We start from the raw sequence: 22,181 nt of genomic DNA on the forward strand, positions 1-22,181 counted from the left end.
AAGTGTCTGTGCCAGGTTCCCCCAGGTCCCTGGGGCAGGAATGGACAAGAGCCTCACCCTTAACAAGCAGCCCAACACTATGTACTATGTACTAATGTACTATGGTGCTGCCAGGTGGGGGCAGGAATGACCACCTCCGTGCCTTATTCTGAGACACAACGGCACACTCACAGCAGACCCTGACGCTGTGTGAGCTCTACCTGGGCCCCAACCTGGAGCTGGGGCTGGAGGTGTTGCTAGGCAGAGGGGATGAGGGGAAGGCAGGAGAGGCCTGAGGCATCAGGAGATGAGGAGCAAAAGGAGAAGAACCTGTACAAGGGGGCAGGCCTGGAGGTGGCTGGAGGAGGCACCACCCACTAGCCAAGGCTCCAAGCACTCAGGGCTTATCAGACTCATTGGACTTGACTTAACAAAGCACAAAATTACAGGTAATAGTATCAAGAATGTTAAGATGGTGACTTCAGAGCATTAAACTAGAATTGCTAGGCCCTTCTAAGCGCCTAGCCCTGTGCTGTCGCATTGGTTACACACCCTGGTTTTAGTTTCTTCTTTGGTAAAAACAAGCACAGATATCTTCTTTTCTTTTACTTTTTTTGCTTGTTTTGTTTTGCCCTGTTTTTAATGAATTGGAAAATAATTTAAAAATTGAACTTCTGTAACAGAAGATGTTTTTGGGGGGCCAGGAGCCTGGGTGGGGAAATTTATTGGGAGGGATAGGACTGTAGCACAAAGAGAGATGCCAGCAATTTTTGCTCTGGGTGTGACCTTGGAGAGTTCAAGTCTTAACCCTCTGTGAAACCTGAAATTGCCTAAGCCCAAACAATGAAATTCAAGTAAAACCATGGATAATATGCCTTTCAGTTCTGTCCTCTTTTAGATGCAGTCTTCTCATGTGCTTAACTTTGACCCTAATAACTTCTCCTGAAAACAAATTGTTGTCTGCCCAGGTTATCTGCACTTTGGTATTTCTGGAGAGGAGAAAAGCAGCAGAACACTGGTCATTCTATGCTGTTTATTTGAATCAGTTTTTCCCAACATTCTGTCCATTGCGAAAAACAGAAACTGTATAGTCAATGGCTCATGGAACCGAGAGGCAGGTCTCACTAGAAACTGGAACCAAGGATTAATAAGCTTAGGGAATAAAGTCCCGCTTTACTATTTATTCTTTCTCTCCATCATTCTACTGTCTGCTTGTCTGTCTCAATCTTTGTCTCTATTATATAGACTAGCATTCTCTTTTTCATTTTTATATTTACCCAATTTTATTTTATTTACATCATGTACAGAAATTTTTTTCATGGTTTATATACTGTATTTGTGTGTACCCAACACTGTTCTTTTTTTTTTAACATCTTTATTGGAGTATAATTGCTTTACAGTGTTGTGTTAGTTGCTGCTGTATAACAAAGTGAATCTCCTATATGTATACATATATCACCATATCCCCTCCCTCTTGCACCTCCCTCCCACCCTCCCTATCCCACCCCTCTAGGTGGTCACAAAGCACCGAGCTGATCTCCCTGTGCTATGTGGCTGCTTCAGTAGGTTGCTTTGGATAGTATAGTCATTTTCACAATGTTGATTCTTCCAATCCAAGAAAATGGTATATCTCTCCAACTGTTTGTAACATCTTTAATTTCTTTCATCAGTGTCTTATAGTTTTCTACATACAGGTCTTTTGTCTCCTTATGTAGGTTTATTCCTAGGTATTTTATTCTTTTTGTTGCAATGGTAAATGGGAGTGTTTCCTTAATTTCGCTTTCAGATTTTTTTATCATTAGTGTATAGGAATGCAAGAGATTTCTGTGCATTAATTTTGTATCCTGCAACCTTACCAGATTCGTTGATTAGCTCTAGTAGTTTTCTGGTAGCATCTTTAGGAATCTCTAAGTCCTCTGTATCATGTCATCTGCAAACAGTGACAGTTTTACTTCTTTTCCGATTTGGATTCCTTTTATTTCTTATTCTTCTCTGACTGCTATGGCTAAAACTTCCAAAACTATGTTGAATAATAGTTGTGAGAGTGGGCAACCTTGTCTTTTTCCAGATCTTAGTGGAAATGGTTTCAGTTTTTCACCACTGAGAACGATGTTGGCTGTGGGTTTGTCATATATGGCCTTTATTATGTTGAGGTAAGTTCCCTCTATGCCTCCTTTCTGGAGAGTTTTTATCATAAATGGGTGTTGAATTTTGTTGAAAGCTTTTGCTATATCTATTGAAATGATCATACAGTTCTCCTTCAATCTGTTAAAATGGTTTATCACATTGATTCATTTGCATATATTGAAGAATCCTTGCATTCCTGGGGTAAACCCCACTTGATCATGGTGTATGATCCTTTTAAGGTGCTGTTAGATTTTGTTTGCTAGAATTTTGTTGTGGATTTTTGCATCTATGTTCATCAGTGATATTGGCCTGTAGTTTTCTTTTCTTGTGGTATCTTTGCCTGGTTTTGGTATCATGGTGATAGTGGCCTCATAGAATGAGTTTGGGAGTGTTCCTCCCTCTGCTATATTTTGGAAGAGTCTGAGAAGGATAGGTGTTAGCTCTTTTCTAAATGTTTGATAGAATTCGCCTGTGAGGCGATCAGGTCCTGTTCTTTTGTTTGTTGGAAGATTTTTAATCACAGTTTCCATTCCAGTGCTTGTGATTAGGTCTGATTATATTTTCTATTTCTTCCTGGTTCAGTCTCAGACGGTTGTGTTTTTCTAAGAATTTGTCCATTTCTTTCAGGTTGTCCATTTTATTGGCATATAGTTGTTTGAAGTAATCTCTCATGATCGTTTGTACTTCTGCAGTGTCAGTTGTTACTTCTTTTTCATTTCTAATTCTATTGATTTGAGTCTTCTCCCTTTTTTTCTTGATGAGTCTGGCTAATGGTTTACCAATTTTGTTTATCTTCTCAAAGAACCAGCTTTTACTTTCATTGATCTTTGCTATTGTTTCCTTCATTTCTTTTTCATTTATTTCTGATCTGATCGTTATGATTTCTTTCCTTCTGCTAACTTTTGGGGGTTTTTTTGTTCCTTTTCTACTTGCTTTAGGTGTAAGGTTAGGTTGTTTATTTGAGATTTTTTTGTTTCTTGAGGTAGGATTGTATTGCTATAAACTTTCCTCTTAGAACTGCTTTTGCTGCATCCCATAGGTTTTGGGTCATCATGTTTTCATTGTCATTTGTTTCTAGGTACTTTTTGATTTCCTCTTTGATTTCTTCAGTGATCTCTTGGTTACTTAGTAGCATATTGTTTAGCCTCCATGTGTTTGTATTTTTTATAGTGTTTTTCCTGTAATTGATTTCTAGTCTCATAGTGTTATGGTCAGAAAAGATACTTGATACAATTTCAGTTTTCTTAAATTTACTTAGGCTTGATTTGTGGCCCAAGATATGATGTATCCTGGAGAATGTTCCATGAGCACTTGAGAAGAAAGTGTATTCTGGGTTTTTTTGAATGGAATGTCCTATAAATATCAATTAACTCCATCTTTCTCCATTGCTACTCCAGCTTTCTTCTGATTTCCATTTGCATGGAATATCTTTTTCCATCCCCTCATTTTCAGTCTGTATGTGTCCCTAGGTCTGAAATGGGTCTCTTGTAGACAGCATATGTATAGGTCTTGTTTTTGTATCCATTTGGCCAGTGTATGTTTTTTGGTTGGAGCACTTAATCCATTTAAATTTAAGGTAATTGTCAATATGTATGTTCCTATTACCATTTTCTTAATTCTTTGGGTTTGTTACTGTAGGTCTTTTCCTTTTCTTGTATTTCCTGTCTAGAGAAGTTCTTTTAGCATTTGTTGTAAAGCTGGTTTCATGGTGCTGAATTCTCTTAGCTTTTGCTTGACTGTAAAGGCTTTAATTTCCCCGTTGAATCTGAATGAGATCCTTGCTGGGTAAAGTAATCTTGGTCGTAGGCTTTTTCCCTTTTATCACTTTATATATGTCCTGCCACTCCCTTCTGGCTTGCAGAGTTTCTGCTGAAAGATCAGCTGTTAACCTTATGGGGAGTCTGTAGTATGTTATTTGTTGCTTTTCCCTTGCTGCTTTCAATATTTTTTCTTTGTATGTAATTTTTGATAGTTTGATTAATATGTGTCTTGGTGTGTTTATCCTTGAATTTATCCTGTATGGGACTCTCTGCACTTCTTGGACTTTAATGACTATTTCCTTTCCCATATTAGGGAAGTTTTCAGCTATAATCTCTTCAAATATTTTCTCAGTCCCTTTCTTTTCCTGTTCTTCTTCTGGGACCCCTATAATTCAAATGTTGGTGCATTTAACATTGTCACAGAGATCTCTGAGACAGTCCTCAGTTCTTTTCATTCATTTTTTTCTTTATTCTGCTCTGCAGTAGTTTTTTCCACTATTTTATCTTCCAGGTCACTTATCCATTCTTCTGCCTCAGTTATTCTGCTATTGATTCCTTCTAGAAAAATTTTCATTTCATTTATTTTGTTGTTCATCATTGTTATTTGCTCTTTAGTTGTTCTCGGTCCTTCTTAAACGTTTCTTGTATTTTCTCTGTTCTATTTCCAAGATTTTGGATCATCTTTACTATCATTACTCTGAATTCTCTTCAGATAGACTGCCTATTTCCTCTTCATTTGTTTGGTCTGGTGGGCTTTTACCTTGCTCCTTCATCTGCTGCATATTACTTTATCTTCTCATTTTGCTTAACTACTGTGTTTGGGGGTGTCTCCTTTTCACATGCTGCAGGTTCGTAGTTCCCATTGTTTTTGATGTCTGCCCCCAGTGGCTAAGATTGGTTCAGTGGGCTGTGTAGGCTTCCTGGTGGAGGGGACTGGTGCCTGTGTTCTGGTGGATGAGGCTGGATCTTGGTTTTCTGGTGGGCAAGACCGCGTCCAGTGGTGTTTTGGGGTGCTTGTGAACGTAGTGTGACTTTAGGCAGCTTCTCTGCTGATGGGTGGGGTTCTGTTCCTTTCTTGCTAGTTGTTTGGTGTGGGGTGCCCTGCAGTGGAGCTTGTTGGGTTGTTGAGTGGAGCTGGGTCATAGCATTGAGATGGAGATCTCTGGGAGAGCTCTTGCCAATTGATATTAAGTGGAGCCAGGAGTTCTCTGGTAGTCCAATGTCCTGAACTTCGCTGTCCCTCCTAAGAGGCTCAGGCCTGACACCAGGCCAGAGCACCAAGGCTGTGTCAGCCATACAGCTCAGAAGAAAAGGGAGAAAAAAAAAAAAGAAAAATAAATAAATAAATAAGTAAAAGTTATTAAAATTTTAAAAATATAAATATCATTAAAGTAAAAAAATAAACAAAAAGAATAAATAATAAAAAAAAGAAGAGAGCAACCAAACCAATAAAGAAATCCACCAATGATAACAAGCACTAAAAATTAAGCTAAGATAACCATATAAATCAGAAACTCGTCAGTCGCGTACAGGAAACTCCAAGTGTACAGTTTCTCCCAAAGTCCACCACCTCAATTTTGGGATGATTTGTTGTCTATTCAGGTATTCCACAGATGCAGGGTACATCAAGTTTGTGGAAATTTAATCTGCTGCTTCTGAGGCTGCATGGAGCAACTTCCCTTTTTCTTCTTTGTTCGCACTGCTCCTGGGGTTCAGCTTTGGATTTGGCCCCGCCTCTGCAGGTAGGTCGCTCTCTGGCATCTGATCTTCACCCAGACAGGAGTGGGTTAAAGGAGCTGCTGATTAGGGGGCTCTGGCTCACTCAGGCCAGGGGAGAGGGAGGGGTACGGAATGCGGGACGAGCCTGCAGCGGCAGAGGCCGGCATGACGTTGCAACAGCCTGAGTTGTGCCCTGTGTCCTCCCAGGGAAGTTGTCCCTGGATCATGGGACCCTGGCAGTGGTGGGCTGCACAGGCTCCCAGAAGGGGGGTGTGGATAATGACCTGTGCTTGCGCTCAAGCTTCTTGGTGGCTGCAGCAGCACCCTTAGCATCTCATGCCTGTCTCTTGTGTCTGTGCTGAATGCCGTGGCTCGAGCCCGTCTCTGAAGCTCATTTAGGCGGTGCTCTGAATCCCCTCTCCTCGCGCACTCTGAAACAATCTTCTCTTGCCTCTTAGGCAGCTCCAGACTTTTTCCCGGACTCCCTCCCAGCTAGCTATGGTGCACTAGCCCCCTTCAGTCTGTGTTCACGCAGCCAACCCCAGTCCTCTTCCTGGGATCTGACCTCCGAAGATGGAGCCTCAGCTCCTAGCGCCCACCCACACTGGCGGGTGAGCAGACAAGCCTCTCAGGCTGGTGAGTGCTGGTCGGCACCGACCCTCTGTCTGGGAATCTGCTTTGCTTTCTGCACCCCTGTTGCTGCACTCTCCTCCTTGGCATCCCCCCACCACCCACCCCCCTTCTCTGCAAGCGAAGGGGCTCCCTAGTGTGTGGAAACTTTTCCTCCTTCACGGCTCCCTCCCCTAGGTGCAGGTCCCGTCCCTATTCTTTTGTCTCTCTTTTTTCTTTTGCCTTACCCAGGTACGCAGAGAGTTTCTTGCCTTTTGGGAAGTCTGAGGTCTTCTGCCAGCATTCAATAGGTGTTCTGTAGGAGTTGTTCCACATGTAGATGTATTTTTTAAGTAGCTGTGGGGAGGAAAGTGATCTCCACGTCTTACTCCTCTGGCATCTTGAGGGTCCATCTAGACTAGCATTCTCTTAACTCTTAACAAGTTTTATGGAAGACAGAGGCTCTAATAATACTGAAGAACCTCGTCTCTATTCAAGAAACAATCAGAAACTAAGAACCTCTTCATTTTTTCCCCTAATTCCCAGGAGAGAGACGTACAGCAGCCGAGCAGGACATATTCACCTTTTGTCCAGTCATTCATGGCCATAAGAATGGGGTGAATTAAAAAAATACGAATTTAAGGGCCTATTCCTATCAGTTAAGAGATGATTCTCCATAAAGATGTTCATGAGCTGTTCAGAAATGACAAAATGTGACTGCCGTCGATATAATCCAAAGGTTTTGGCATTCGGGGGATGACAATGAACTTTAGATTCTGGTAGTTTGATCCAGTATTGGAGTCAGATCACAGGACTAATTTTTTTTTAACTCCATGGAAGATAAAGAGGAAGAAAAATGGGGCAGAACCTTACATGAATTTTCAATAACATTGTATAATTTGCTTTTAATTGTCATTTAAAATTATTTACTCTTCAATGTTCCTCTGTTGCAAAGTTCTTCCTTTATTGCCAAGTAAAACATTTCTTATTGTGTAGCATTATATTGTAGGTGATTTTATAGCAGTAGGTGCTGTCAATACAATTATTTAATCACTATTGCTCAAAATACCGACACTTTTCCTAAGGTCTAGTGCATTTTTAAAGAAAAGGTACTTAAAAAGCATTTTTGATTTCTTGCTTTTGATATTATATTGTCACATGGTTTCAGCTCTTCTTGTACAGAAAGCTCGTGTTGTCCTTGCTTTCTGACACTGTAGGCAAAGCAACAAAAGTCTGCTATTATTTAATCATTTCATTGCAATATGAAAAAAATCTAAGGGTTTACCACAGAGACTAAACAATTAGTTGACAAAAGCTAGACATTTTACTGGTATGAATTCAAGCTCTTAAAAATTTGATAACAACAAATATAAATGACTAAATAAGATATGGACTGATGATAATTCACCAAGACCAAGCTTTTCTGTTTTTCAAAATGAACCAAAGTTTGTTAGAAAATGCCTGATTCTATTCATCTCAAGTTCTTCATCTATCAAATGGGAATGGAAATGTATGTCTCATAAAACGTGTCACAGGAATTTAATTTGTTACTTGGTGCATGGAAAACTCCTTGGAAAACTACAAATTACTCTCCCAAATATAAAATATTATTAAGTCAAGTTATACCCTTAATTTAGACTATATGAAGATTGAACAGAGCTTTTCTCTGAGTAAAGGTAAAGGAAGATAAATTAACATTTGTTGTCTGCCTATTTTGTGCATAGCACGGTTCTTAATATTTCAGCCAGGTTTTCTTTTTAGGGGGAGAGGAAGGTGGTTAAAAATGTTTAAATTATAAAGATCTATGAAAAACAAACAAAAAAACCCCCCTCATATTCCACTTGAATTTTTGCTATGAAAGATATTAGCACTCACACATTTCAAACTATATTCTTTTACCCATCCCTCATTTTTCTGTTTATACTGTTATTTTTATATTATCCAAGTTTATGGCATTCAAATTCTGTTCTATAACTAAAACCAACATGGTTCTTAAGTGGTAGTTTTATATTTAAATGTATTCATTGTGCATCCTATTCCTCCATCATTCTTTTTCTTTTCTTTTTTTTTTTTGCGGTACGTGGGCCTCTCACTGTTGTGGCGTCTCCCGTTGCGGAGCACAGGCTCCCGACACGCAGGCTCAGTGGCCGTGGCTCACGGGCACAGCCGCTCTGCGGCATGTGGGATCTTCCCGGACTGGGGCACGAACCCATGTCCCCTGCATCGGCAGGCGGACTCTCAACCACTGCACCACCAGGGAAGCCCCCTCCTTCAATCTTGAGATCTGTATATTGGTTCATTTTTACCTGGATAGACTTCATTGTTAAGTCATTTCTTTAAGAGTGGTCATTTATGTTATATTCCCTGAGGGTTTTTTGTTTGTTTTTTGATGTTAAAGAATGTTTAATGTCATTAGATTCGAAAGCTATATCAGTGGGTACTATCAGTCATGTCACCCTTTTTATTCAGAATACTGTAGACTTTCTCTCACTGTCTTCTGGTATAGAATGTTAATGCTACTATTATAAAATCTGATATTAATCTGATTTTATCTTTCACTCTTTTAAGTAATTTTCTGTTTCAACCTGGTCTTCTTGCAAAGTCTTTCAAGTTTGAACATCAGTCACTTAACTAATACGTGATTTGGTGTTAAGTCCTCTCTCTAAAATGTCTCTGGAATGTGGTGTATTCTTTCAATTCACAGGAAGTTTTCTTGCTGGTATTTTTCAATACATTTGTTTGTCTATCTCAGTGACATCAAGGATCTTTATGTTGGATCATCTTTTATCTATCTTTCTTACCCATTACCTTCTCTTCCCTCTTATCTGTGTTTTTTAAATTGTATTCATCACAATTATCTCTAATCTTCTCTTTATGTCAGCAATTTGACTTTTAGTAGGTATCTGTTTTGTTTCTTGCCTATTTTAGTTGATTTATTAATTCTTTAATGATGCTCTTTTGGTTGCAATTTTTATGTTTAAGTTACATCCTAATTTATCTGATTCTACAGTTTGTCTTTTTCATCTTGCCATTGAGTTACATTTTTTGAATTCAGGTTCTTACTCTACTGTGTGAAAAATTTTGAGAAATTTCCTAGGATTCCTTGAGTTATATTTTCTTCTAGATTGGATATTTTGTCTATCTTTGGCATGCTATATTTTTCACTTTTATTGTTGCAATACATTTCCATACTTACTATTCCACTTCTTTTCATTTGCTCATACTTGAGGAACTGTGTGCAGACAACTCAGTCATTCCTTTATAGAAAGGGATATTTTTAAACGTTCTTCTCATCATATCAAGGAACTGTTTGTTTTCTTCCTTTTAGCTCCATTCTGGAGACGGAATACCCACATATCATGAGTACCCCCATTTTGTAGCCTGAGGGAATACTGGGATTGTGGGAAGTTCAGCCTTTAGCAGAATATCTGGGTGCTTCTATTTTAAGGTGTTTTTTTTGTTTTTTTTTTTTTAGTGGTTTGTAGCAAGATTATTGGTGGAAGAGTCATAGGTATACTTTATTGGGGAAATGCATCATTTTTTGGTTGGGCTTTAGAGATTTTACCAAGTGAATATATAGGTGTGAAACTATTAGTTTGTGAAACAGAGTCAGCTTTACTATTCATGCTTCTCTGCTTCACTCTTTTTTCTCCAGGAGCCCTGTCTACTCCTCTTTTCAGCCAGAAGAGAAAACAGATTAAAACACACTATGCATGTATATACAAATCTGCTTAACTCCAGAGGTTGGAGGTTGTTATGAGAATTCTCAGAATTTTGTCATTTCAGCAGTAAATCTCACAGCGGTTAGGGATGAGATTAAGACGTCAAGAGCTCTTTCGACCCTCTGAGCCTGGACAAACTCTTCTTATGCACAAATGTTTTTTTCTGTTGTTTCTTTGTTTATTTTGATTATTTTTAAGCCAATGGCATTGGAATTTGTCCCTTTTCTTATTCAGACACTGTTAATTTGTTTGTTGTTTATTTATATTTATAATTCCTTGTGCATTTCATTAGGTACTAGAGTAAGGAAAGTCTGTATTACATGTTTAACTCACTCTTTCTCAATCAGCCTTTACATAAAAACAAAGATGTAAGATGTATTGCTACTTTATAGTTAAGAGTTATAACTTGTCCAGCATTATACAGCTTATAACTGTCTGCACTTCTAGGTAAATAATGGAGTATACTAAAATTACAATTTAAGATAAAGTTACTAAATTAATATTTTACCTGGATGCAAATATTCTGGAAGAAAGAAAGAGATCTGAGTGGATGGTGAAAACAGTGAGAGAATCAAGATGCCTAAGTTTAACTTCCTCCTATCTCTCAACACAGATGGTGAATTTGGAAAAGATGATTCAACTTCCTGGGTTTTAGTTTCCCTGTGTGTAATAATAATAAGGATGATGATGATGATGATAATAATGATGGTAATTTTCACAATTTGATGATTATACATTTACATGTACCAGGTACAATGTGATATACTTTATAAGTAATATGTCATTAAATCTCAAAATAACCATCTGATATACAAAGTCTATCTATTCTGTCAACGAAGATACTGCAAATTTCACAAATCCACTGAAGCCCATTTGATTCAAGGGCACATGCTATTGACCACTAGCTCTATTGTCTTTCCAAACCAAGAAGTCTGGCCTGAATGGTCTACAAAAGACCTACCAACTTTGAGATTCTCTAGAGCTGTGGTTGGTATCAGAGGAAATGACCATGCTCATACGTGACCCTCAGGTACAACTACTAGAGTTCTGGACTGGGTGTCCTAAAATTAAATCCTAACATGACGAGGTTTTTGCTTTATGTATTCATTTGCACATTTAAAAAACACAGAATTTAACCTAAAATATAAGTACTAAACTCTTCCTCCTCCTTTCCTCCAAATCTTTCTTTCTTAACAATTCAGTCCAAATGCCATAAAGTGGGGCTCTGTAAGGTAGGCATCGACATGAATGTGGAAGGTGAACACCACAGTAGCCCAGCATGAGTCGTTGGAGCCTAAGAGTGGTGAGAAGGTCAGGCATGCAGGACAAGGGGTAAGGCAGTGGTGGGCCAGTGGAGTGGCAGAGCCTGAGGAAGGTAGGAAGGGCATGCCCTTACTGAGGTGGCCTGGCACAGGCTATCAGAGTCTGAGAAGCCTGAGGAGGGTTCCATTGCCAGGAGAGGGTGGTGAAGGTAGAAACCTGGAAGCTAAGTGAGTGAGGACAGAGTCTCCACAGGGAAAGGGCATTCCAGGGTGAGGTGTTAGATCCTCAAGGATGTGACAAAGTTATCCACTTTGGAATATAACCATGCACAGATTCTCAGAGGTCAAGAGGAAAGACAGCATCCACACAGGAGGGAGACCCTGCACAGGGTCAGAACATGAGTGAGGTGAGGAGGTAGGAGACAGCTTACAAGTGGTGTCAAAGAAGGTATGGGAGTAAAACTTGCAGCAGGTATCAGAATCTGTACAGGGTGAAGAGGAGCTTCACAAAGGGGAGAAGGTGATGACAGTAACTGGAGGTTAGTTACATACAAGGAGATTGAAGAAATTCATAAATACACTGAGAATAGTGGAAACCAGGGCTCTCACAGCTGGAATAGGGAGTTAAAAATATAGACAGAGGACTTCCCCAGTGCATAAGAATCTGTCTGTCAATGCAGGGGACATGGGTTCGATCCCTGGTCTGGGAAGATCCCACATGTCGTGGAGCAACTAAGTCCGTGAGCCACAACTACTGAGCCTATGCTCTACAGTCCACAAGCCACACCTACTGAGCCTGCATGCTGCAACTACTGAAGCCAGCATGCCTACAGCCTGTGCTCTGCAACAAGGGAAGCCACCACAAGGAGAAGCCCGCGCACTGCAACGAAGAGTAGCCCCCACTCGCCACAACTAGAGAAAGCCAGAATGCAGCAATGAAGACCCAACACAGCCAAAAATAAATAAAATTAAAAATATATATACAGACAGAAAAAACCTATAATAAACCCATTATAAATCACCATAGATAGATAGAAGTATGGAATAAGAATATACACACACACACACATATACACATATTTACAGAAATATATGTCTGTATATAAAATTATACATATGCATACTTATATGTATTCATATGTGTTTATGAATTCATATAAGTATCTATATGTATGTGTTCATACATATAATCTATTAAACCTACACACACACACACACACACACACACACACACACACACACACATGCACACACTGAAAATCCTCAGAGCAAGAACACCTCAATAACAATAAGTACACTTAGTTCCAGATCATGGTTTCTACATACCATTCTCTAATAAAAGGAACAAAGTTTTCTTAGGGAAGAAAAAGACTACTTCCATGGCTGGAACAGGAGAAATGCAAGGTGATTCTGGAACATTTTCTTGTACCAGAAAGTAAAGAATAGTATAAAGAATGATAGGCACATGTCAAAAAGATGAAGAAACCAGCTTGAATGGCTCCTGCTGGCCAAATCAGTGACGATTTGGGCAAGAAAATAAATAGTAATGGATTATAACTTTAATAAAATAAGAAACGATGGATTCACAGTGATAGAGTAGATCATACTGATAGAAATATATAAATAAAAAATTTAAATGTTCAGTAAGGAACAGTATATTTACATTGTCTCAAAGTCCCTAACCACAAAATGTTTACCAATTATAAAGGGGGGAAAAAAAGCAATTTTATAGTGGAGAAGTCTGGCAGGCAGCAACACGTTAACCAAGTGATCAAAGTTAACTTCAGCAGAAATGGGACAAATAGAAGTCCTGCACTATCTGGTAGGATACAATCTGAAGCACACAGCATTCCTGAATCTAACTGTAATGAAACAGCAGACAAAGTGGTGCACCCAGTGGGTGAGGGGAATGGAGGGACAAGATGGCAAGACAATGTGATCAATATACTCTGGCTGGTGGGGACCAGTCTTTTTCATGGTGATAATTTTTAAAAATAAGAGCCAGTTTTCTTGTTGGTTTTATCACTGTTTTTTAAAATCTTTATAGACCCTTTTTATTACCCATACCCTCAGCACACAGCTCCTATCAGGACCCCTACCCTGTCATCACTCAGATAAGCCCAAATTGAGTGAAACTTTACCAGATCAGTGCCTTGTAATTTTCGAAGGTACCAAGGTGAGGAAAACCAAGGAAAGACTGGGAAATTGTTCTGCATTGAAGGAGACTAAGAAGAGAAAACAACTAAATGAAATCTGTGATTCTCTACTGGATCTTTTTGCTATAAAGGATTTTATTAAGGAAAATGGAGAAATGGGATCTGAAGATTAGATGCTAGTATTGAATCAATGTTAATTCCTTGATTTTGATCATTTTATTGTATCCTTTGTAGGAAATATAAACTAATTTATTTGGGATGATGTGGCATAAATTTGCAAAATTACTCTAAATGGCATGGAAAGAAAATTTTTGTACCATTTCTGAAACATTTTCCGTATGTTTGCGATTGTTTCAAGATAAAATGTTTTTAAAACTATGTATTGACTTGATGTCTAATTCAGACTTGCATTCAAAACAGGGTCAGGTTTTTTCATGTGGTGTAATTCTTTTCTTTTTCCAGGTGATGGTCGTTTGAGCCGTCCTATTTTTACCCAGGAACCACAAGATGTTATTTTTCCTTTGGATTTGTCAAAATCTGAAATCATCCTGAATTGTGCTGCTAATGGTTACCCTTCACCCCATTATAGGTAAAGTTCTACTTCTGAGTACCACACTGCTTGTTTTTTTTTCTTTGTCTTCGAGGTAAAATATACACACAATAAAGTGACTTAATTTGAAGTGTACAGCTCAAAGAATTTTTACATAGGTATACAGCTGCGTTCCCACCACTCAAATGAAGATATGGACATTTCTGGTACGGCAAACTATTCCCTCATGCCACTTGCCAAGTGATGACTACTCCACCCCCACCCGCAGCAACCACTATTATGACTTATTGATTAGGTCTGCTTAGAACAGTTATTCTTGAGATTGGTGCCATGCAGTGCCACGTTATGGAGAGAACTGACAGAGGAAAAGAAAGAAAGAAAACGGAAGGAAAGAAGAAAGGAAGGAAGGAAGGGAGGAGGGAAGGAATACAGGAAAAAAGAAGAAAAAATAAAGGGAAAGGACAGGAAAAGATTTGTTTCCCCAATTTGAAATACTATAAAGCACAAGTTAATTTTGTACTCCCTTCCCCACAATTTGGAGCCACTGCCTCAGTTGCCCCATATACAACAACTGTGAAAATGTTCCCCTAAAAGGAATTAATCCAGATGGAAACTTTATTTTATCAGACTAATTTCTGTGGCTCCACTGACATGTCCCATCACCCAGAAAGCACTGGTTTTTAGAAAAACAGCCATGTACCATCTAACGCAGAAAAGGAATTTTCATTCTGAGCAAGTAGAAAAATATATATTTGCTCCTCACATATTACCTCTGAAATAATAAGGCAGAAAGTTCTGTAGTGTTTCAGTTCTTAGAATATTGCAGTAAAGGCAGAATCTGATCCACCTTGTGGGTGGACTTCACAAATTTAAAAATATATGCATGTATATATTATGCTTATATAAATCATAAAGATATTTTGTTGGTACAAACTGCATATGCAGTGTGAATATAGGAAAAGTAGAATAAATATTAAAATCACTATTGTGGCTTTGGGATTTTAAAAGCATTTTTTTAAAGTCTTAATTTTTAGTAGTTAAGTTAAACGATCACACACAAAAAGCAACAATTTCAGTCCATTTACGCAAAATAAGCTGGCTTGGCATGATTTTTATGTTCCATTAAAAATACCAAATTTCTATGTATAATTACTTTGATCTTAAGATTGTCTAGATTAACTAGCTAAATGACTTAAATGCACAAAGTTAAAGACAACTCTCCTTTACACTGTATTTTGTCAAAAGAACTTCAGAATTTGTTTTTTACAACAAGAGTTGAAAAACTGTGTCTTACTATACTTTATTAAAGCTTTCCTATCTTTAGGACACCCAAACCAATAAAGTCCATCTGGTTGATGGAGATTACTTAGTTTATAAATTGGTTCACCCAGTTCATGGTTGGTGGTTTGTTTTCCTTAAATAAAGAGTTATCTTACTTAACTTAAAATTTGGTTACATATATAAAAATGTGATTAACACATTTTTCAGGATCACCTTACAGTTTAAGTTGGAATTTTATTTTTGAAAGCCAATTTGATTGATCCTAAAGATTGACAGAATTTGTTAGAGAAAGGAAAAAAAAGTATGAATCCCTATAAAATAAGAAACATTTGCTAAGTATAAGTAAGGTAAATCATCAGTCAATCATGTACTTATATAAAAATGTCTATTGGCTTATAACAGGCTGAAAGATATAAAACAGTGGTTCTCACAACAATTTGTTAATATTATCTATGAAGAAATACACTGAATGAAGAGATTGCAAATTCCAGTGTTGTGAAATGGCTTCTGTTTCTAACATACTTAAAAATTAGGAGGCTAAAGACAGGTAATATAGCTTCTTACTTGCAAACCCCATAACCAGGTTTAGCTCGGCTCTAATATCATGGTATAAAATACTCATAGGCAAGAGGCTTTGAAAAAAGAGTGAGAACAAAACCAAGTTTTTAATGCTTAAATGTCAGACTAAGACCACATTTTCTTGATAATAAAGCAAAGGGCAGAGGTATTTCAGACAATGCTCATTAGCAACAAAATACAAAATTTAGTTTTAATATGATCCTTTCTAACTTAAAATTTATTTTTAAAAAACATCGTAACTATTCATCTTAGATTGTGTGTGTGTGTATGAAATAGAGGGACAATCTTTATGATTCAGAGTCTAACATTATTTGAGGTTATTTGGATATAGTGTGAAGCCGTATTAAAGAGCCTTTGACTTAGATCCATTCCATATGTGACCTTGGAATAATCATTTCCTTCATTGGATTCCTTATCCACAAAGTGAGGGTGTGGTTGACTTTACGGTGTGTTTTATTCCTTTTAGTAAACTCCTTTAGCAAATGAAATCTCATAGGAGAAAATAAGCAATATTTAAAGCAGAACTTTGGAAACAGTTTAAAAGTAACTTGCCTAAAGTCACTTACAGTTGGAGTCAATATCTTCACAGACAGGATTTCAGTAGAAAACAAGAAGATACAGATGTCAGGCAAGTTGGCACAGAAGTTTTCCCATGGAAAGGATCACTCTTTATTCTTTAAAAGACCAGGCAACATGTGGCAATTAACATCTAACCAGGAAGGTTTCTTAAGGGAAGGAAAATGGGTTATGCAAAAATGTACTTGGGTAGGATTGCTTATACTTTAAAAAGTTTAGTAAAATCAGATAGTAATGAGCTTAGTTTCAGCTCAGAATATATCTTTTATTTGGGAAAATGAAGCAACACACACATAAATCATTTTTACATTGGATACACTCTCTATCAGATACACTGTCTTTGAATGTCATAGAGGATTTCTAACACATGTTCTCTGGACCTGGTCACAAGAGGAGGTTCTTTCTGTAATTTAATCTACTCCAGTCATAAAGACATTCTTAAGTCTGGAGAAGCTCTAGGTCTCTGAGTAAAAATCATAAAAGTAGTTACTCTGCCTTTCTTTTCATTCATTTCCTCACTTGATCTTCTTAACAACCTCATGTGATAAAGCAGGATATTTTTATTGTGCAAATTTTATAATTGATGGATATGATTTTTGGAGAAGTCATTACTTGCACAAGCATACACAGCAAAGGAAGGTCAAAGCTAGGCCTAGGACTCTTTCCACAGGATCAATGGAGCCAAATTTAGTGCACATTACAATCATCCAGAGAGACTACTAAAAAATTTACATTTTGAAGTTCTTCAAAGGTCTAGGGATGGGCCCAGAAATAGTGCTCCATGTAATTCTAAAGCAAGGCTCAGTTGTGAAAAACACTCACGTGCGAGCGCACACACACACACACGCACACACACACACACACTCATGCATTATCACAGGCCAGCAAACAAATATAGCCCCCAGCCATTATATTCTTAACTACTCAATAGGGAAGGATGTTCACCAGAAAAAGTTCAAGATTTTAGTTCAAATCCATATGTTTCATGGAATTAATATGATATTAAGGCAGATGCTTAAAATAATCATCTATAGCATATTTCCTAGTTTGCATCATGGGATAATTCTCCTGGGCATGCAATTCTATCCATAACGTTTGTATGACAATCACTTGAATTCATTAATACTATTTCTCCATTGATTTAAACATATTAGGACAAAGCCCACACCACGACTTGAACCCTTGATCTATATGCACACTTTAATAATCATTGTACCATAGTGATTAGAATGATTATGGGGATACTGTGAAAAATTCATTTGCTGCAGCTAAGCCAACAACTTTGAATTTGTGTTGAAAAACAATTACTGAGCTTAATTAGGAGCATATAATGATGACAGCAGTTATTTCAGTGATTGATTCCAAAATTAAAGAGAGCTGGCAAACTAACTGCTGTATAGCCTTTGCATTGAAAACGAAAGGGAACACAAAGGTTAAAAGACCATGTATGACAGTATTACAGTGCTGGCAAGGAGAATAATCGAGGCTTCAGATAGGCCTAAAAAATAACAGTTTTCTCCATTTTCTTCTTCTGAAATAGAGAACGAGAGGCCGAACAAATTTCTCTAGAAAAAAATTTGGCAGATAGCTCAGACAAATGAAATATACTATTTTTGACTGTTGCCTTTCAACTTCCTTTATTAAAATGAAGTTGATGTGCACAAGAATTGGCTAAATAATTTAAAAGTGACAGACTTTGTTCAAAACCTCTGGATGATTTGATATCTGGTCAATCACTTCTCATCTTTAATAGGGTAGAAGATTACCTAAGTTCGTATTTCTTTTCTACTGTTGTAGATATTTGCCAGACTTTTTCCACGGGATGTTTCAGAATACTCCTAAAAAAGTCAATGACATTTGGAATAATGCTATAAAATGTCATTCCTTTCTTACAGTTAGCTACCTCTACCAAAATAAGGGAAGAAACTGCAAAGCTGGCATAGACCCTACAAAAATATGATTTGGAAATTGGTTATATTACATAGGAAGAGGCCACTCACTTGTTTTTCTGACTGATTATCTTATTTCAATAGTTTAAAATGGGCTTCCCTGGTGGCGCAGTGGTTGAGGGTCCACCTGCCGATGCAGGGGACACGGGTTCGTGCCCCGGTCCGGGAGGATCCCACATGCCACGGAGCGGCTGGGCCTGTGAGCCATGGCCGCTGAGCCTGCGTGTCCAGAGCCTGCGCTCCGCAATGGGAGAGGCCACAACAGTGAGAGGCCCGTGTACCACACACACACACACACACACACACACACACAATTTTAAATATCTCTTTTCTTAAATGCTTTATATGGCTACACACAGCTTGTGCCCTAGAAATGTATCTGTTTAAGTATGTCATGTTCTTATTTCAAAATGTCTGAATATTTTGATGGAAGTTAGGGGTTGCAAGGTGGGGAAAGTGAGTCCAATTAAAGATAATTACTGGCTATTCATTCATCTTAAAATGACCAAATGCAATTTCTAAAACATCTTATGTTTCTTTGAAAATAAATATAACTGTTAGGCCTTTCTGATACTTAATTCATGTACAAAAAGATTGTTGACTAATAGGTAAGCCAAGAAACTTTCTGCAGCCTAAAATAAAAACTTCTCAAACTGCATTTGTTTTTGTTAAGGTATAATTTTAGTTTGGCATTTCTAAATCCTGTTGAAATATTTCTAAATACTGTAGAAATACTGAAAAATATTCAGCATTTCTAAATACTGTTGAAATTAATTTTCCTCGTAAGAAACTAACAGAGACAATCATGTTTTAAAGTAGTCTGGTTATTTTTGTTTTGTTATCAGCCTCAAATTGGCATTGTAAAATCTTTGCTGGCTTTCTTTGTGCCATTTCTAATATATTTTTCTTGGATTTCTATGTCTAAATCATTTTTTTTTTTTTTTTTTTTTTTTTTTTGCGGTACGCGGGCCTCTCACTGTTGTGGCCTCTCCCATTGCAGAGCACAGGCTCCGGACGCGCAGGCTCAGTGGCCATGGCTCACGGCCCCAGCCGCTCCGCAGCATGTGGGATCCCCCCGGACCGGGGCATGAACCCGCGTCCCCTGTGTCGGCAGGCAGACTCTCAACCACTGCGCCACCAGGGAAGCCCTGTCTAAACCATTTTTGACATTCAGTTTTGCAGTATCAGTTGTGCGTGTTCAGGTATGGTACATGTTATTTGAAAAGTTGCTATAGGAATAGGGCAGCTAGGTTTATTGACTGAATGTCTACTTTTTATTTCTCATGTCAAGAGTTCTATTGCTTCTTTGTATACATTTGGGTGAATGTTCATAATCTGTAAAGAGTAGAAGATCTTCAAAATAACATAGTTATTGATATCACAGAGCTCATGAAGACAATTATCTTCGATGAAACTGGTGGGATGTATCCCCATATAACCATGTCTTGTTCATTTTAACAGTCTCAGGAATTACAGGTGCATGTTGCTTAACACAGGAGTGGTCAACTCTGTATATTAGAAACATGATTTGATTTTTTTTTTCCTTGAAGGTGGAAGCAAAATGGCACAGATATTGATTTTACCATGAGCTATCACTACAGGTTGGATGGAGGCAATTTGGCAATCAGTAGCCCCCACACAGATCAAGATATTGGCACATACCAGTGCCTGGCCACCAACCCGCTGGGAACAATTCTGAGCCAGAAGGCGAAGCTCCAATTTGCATGTGAGTTTGTGGGAAAAATCTATAATCTTTATGTTTCTAAAAATATATTTTTATTATAATCATAGTAGAAAAAAATCCAGCTTTGCCAATCATATGCTCTTTGAGAGCAATATGAATTTATAGAGGCAAAAAGTTTTAACAGTGTGCATTTTGTGAATTCAGACTCCTGGGGATAGCTGAAATCTGTTTCAAAAAAGGAAGGAAATATCAGTGTTATTGTATTTTGTGAATTATATTTAGAAACATCTCTGAAAGTTCCAGATATACATATTAAGATAAAGATTATATATATTACTCTTTTTCCTTTTTCTTTTGCATTGGGTATTAGTATGCAGAGCACACGAAGCAAAAGCTGAGGGCAGAGATGTCTTTTGGGGGAGGCAAGTATTCTCCCAGGAAAAGTGATCATGCATCCACAGTTTGATGTAGGTGGAAATAAAGTGGTTGCCAAAGGCAGACTTTATATTAACTGTAACAATGTCCAGCTGCGTCACAAAAATGTCATCCAAATAATTACCTTGGTGACATTAGCAGATGAACAACAGACATACTGCTCCTTATATAGTTTTTATGTAGTGTTTCCAGGGGCTGAAATGTTTCATATTGGATCCAGGGAAAGCCTTGTTTGAAAGTAATTACATCTGTTGATATGGATGAAGTAGAAGCCTTAAATGTCTCCTTTTGTACCCCCTCCCTGACCCAATCCCTACCCATGTCCACCTCAGAGGATATATCAGGGGCCAAAGCATGAGAAGCTACTCTTGCAGCCCTCATGAAAAGGTCTATGCTTCTGTTACTTTGAAAAAGTAATTATTTTGAAATTTAAAAAATAAAATATATGTCCAAAGCCCACCTTGTAGAACTACTTTAGTCATCACTAGATATATAAATTAACAATTGGGTCTGTTTCCCATTGCAAGTCTTGTGTTCCAAATATGCCTTGTTCTACACATAGTTCCCCTATGTTGACCATTCTGGGGATGGCATTGTTTCTGAATATGTATATAAACATATTCAGAAATAAGTACACACACACATATGTGTATATATATATATATATATATGCATGCGGTCATAAATATTCACACATTATACATATGTACATATATGTATGTGGTCCTATATATACACACATACACATGTATACATACACACAAGCGTTACTAAGTGTATCTGAACATATTTACATCTGCAGAAATCAAAGGATAATGCAAAAGTTTATAGAGCTAAATGGAATCCGAACAAAGGCTGATGGCTGCTTGAACCTTACGGTAAATACTTGATGTCTGCATTTTAGCTAAGACCAGCACTTGGAAAAATAATAGCAAGCAAAAACTAATAAGAAACTTATTTTACAGAAGTAAACAACTGCTCCATAGACTTTCAATGATCCTGCCAAAATAATTATATCTCCTACCTGGATAGGCGATAACTTTAGAAAATACACATGATTTGGATCAGATTGCATAAGAATAAATTTGACTTTCTGGCAAAGGAAAACACAGCACATTTATTTGCTATACCCTGGAGCTTCTCTAAAGCTATGGATTCTATCCATTCTTGAAAATAACTGAATACCTATGATGAAAATTAATGCACTATGCTTTATATGACCATCTATTTCCTCCTCTTTGTTCCCCTTCTTAAACAAAAAATATATTTTTTTAATCCCCTACATTATTTTTTCTCACCTTTTTTCTGCTTTTAAAAATATGTGTAACTAGAAGTTTTTCAAAGTTAAATCATATTTTCTCTTTGCTAAAAAAAGAGGAAAGGTTTCAATTAAGAAGAAATTGTATGCTTTCATTTGGATGAACGGGAAAATCAATTCTTCTGTCCTTGCTGACTTTCTTGTCTCCTCACAAAATTTTCCTTTTTTTGAGTTGAAGGTGTGTGACTGTTGATCCCTAAAATCGTTTCTATTACTATTCATGCAGAAAGAAGAATGGCCTACATCCATTAGCTGATCTTTCTCCTGCAGACTTAAAGGATCTTATGTTCCAAGTCTTAAACTTGAAAACAAGAACAAAAACAAAAAAAGAACCACATCATTCTGCCTTTTGTGTCCAGTATCTGTAGTGGTCCCGCGCCTGAAACATTTCCTGCTAGGTCCATGGAGAGATATGGTTGAGTGTAATTATCTCTTGAATCAACCCTAAACATAACCAACACATTTTAATCACCTA

At 37.7% G+C, this 22,181-nt stretch overlaps 1 protein-coding gene across 2 annotated transcripts in view; it reads left to right on the plus strand.

The window, feature by feature from the left end:
* CNTN6 (contactin 6) overlaps window positions 1-22,181 on the plus strand; it is a 293,689-nt gene that overhangs the window by 129,971 nt on the left and 141,537 nt on the right. For both annotated transcript variants that reach the window (XM_007450034.1, XM_007450033.1), the window contains 2 exons: window positions 13,797-13,923; window positions 19,820-19,995. In XM_007450034.1, coding sequence (XP_007450096.1) covers window positions 19,854-19,995 — 142 coding nt within the window. In that variant the 5' untranslated portion in view covers window positions 13,797-13,923; window positions 19,820-19,853. The remainder of the gene's footprint in view (window positions 1-13,796; window positions 13,924-19,819; window positions 19,996-22,181) is intronic.

The sequence above is a fragment of the Lipotes vexillifer genome, unplaced genomic scaffold, assembly GCF_000442215.2.
Source record: "Lipotes vexillifer unplaced genomic scaffold, Lipotes_vexillifer_v1.1 scaffold1041, whole genome shotgun sequence".
In the NCBI taxonomy this organism is placed as follows: Eukaryota; Metazoa; Chordata; class Mammalia; order Artiodactyla; family Lipotidae; genus Lipotes; species Lipotes vexillifer.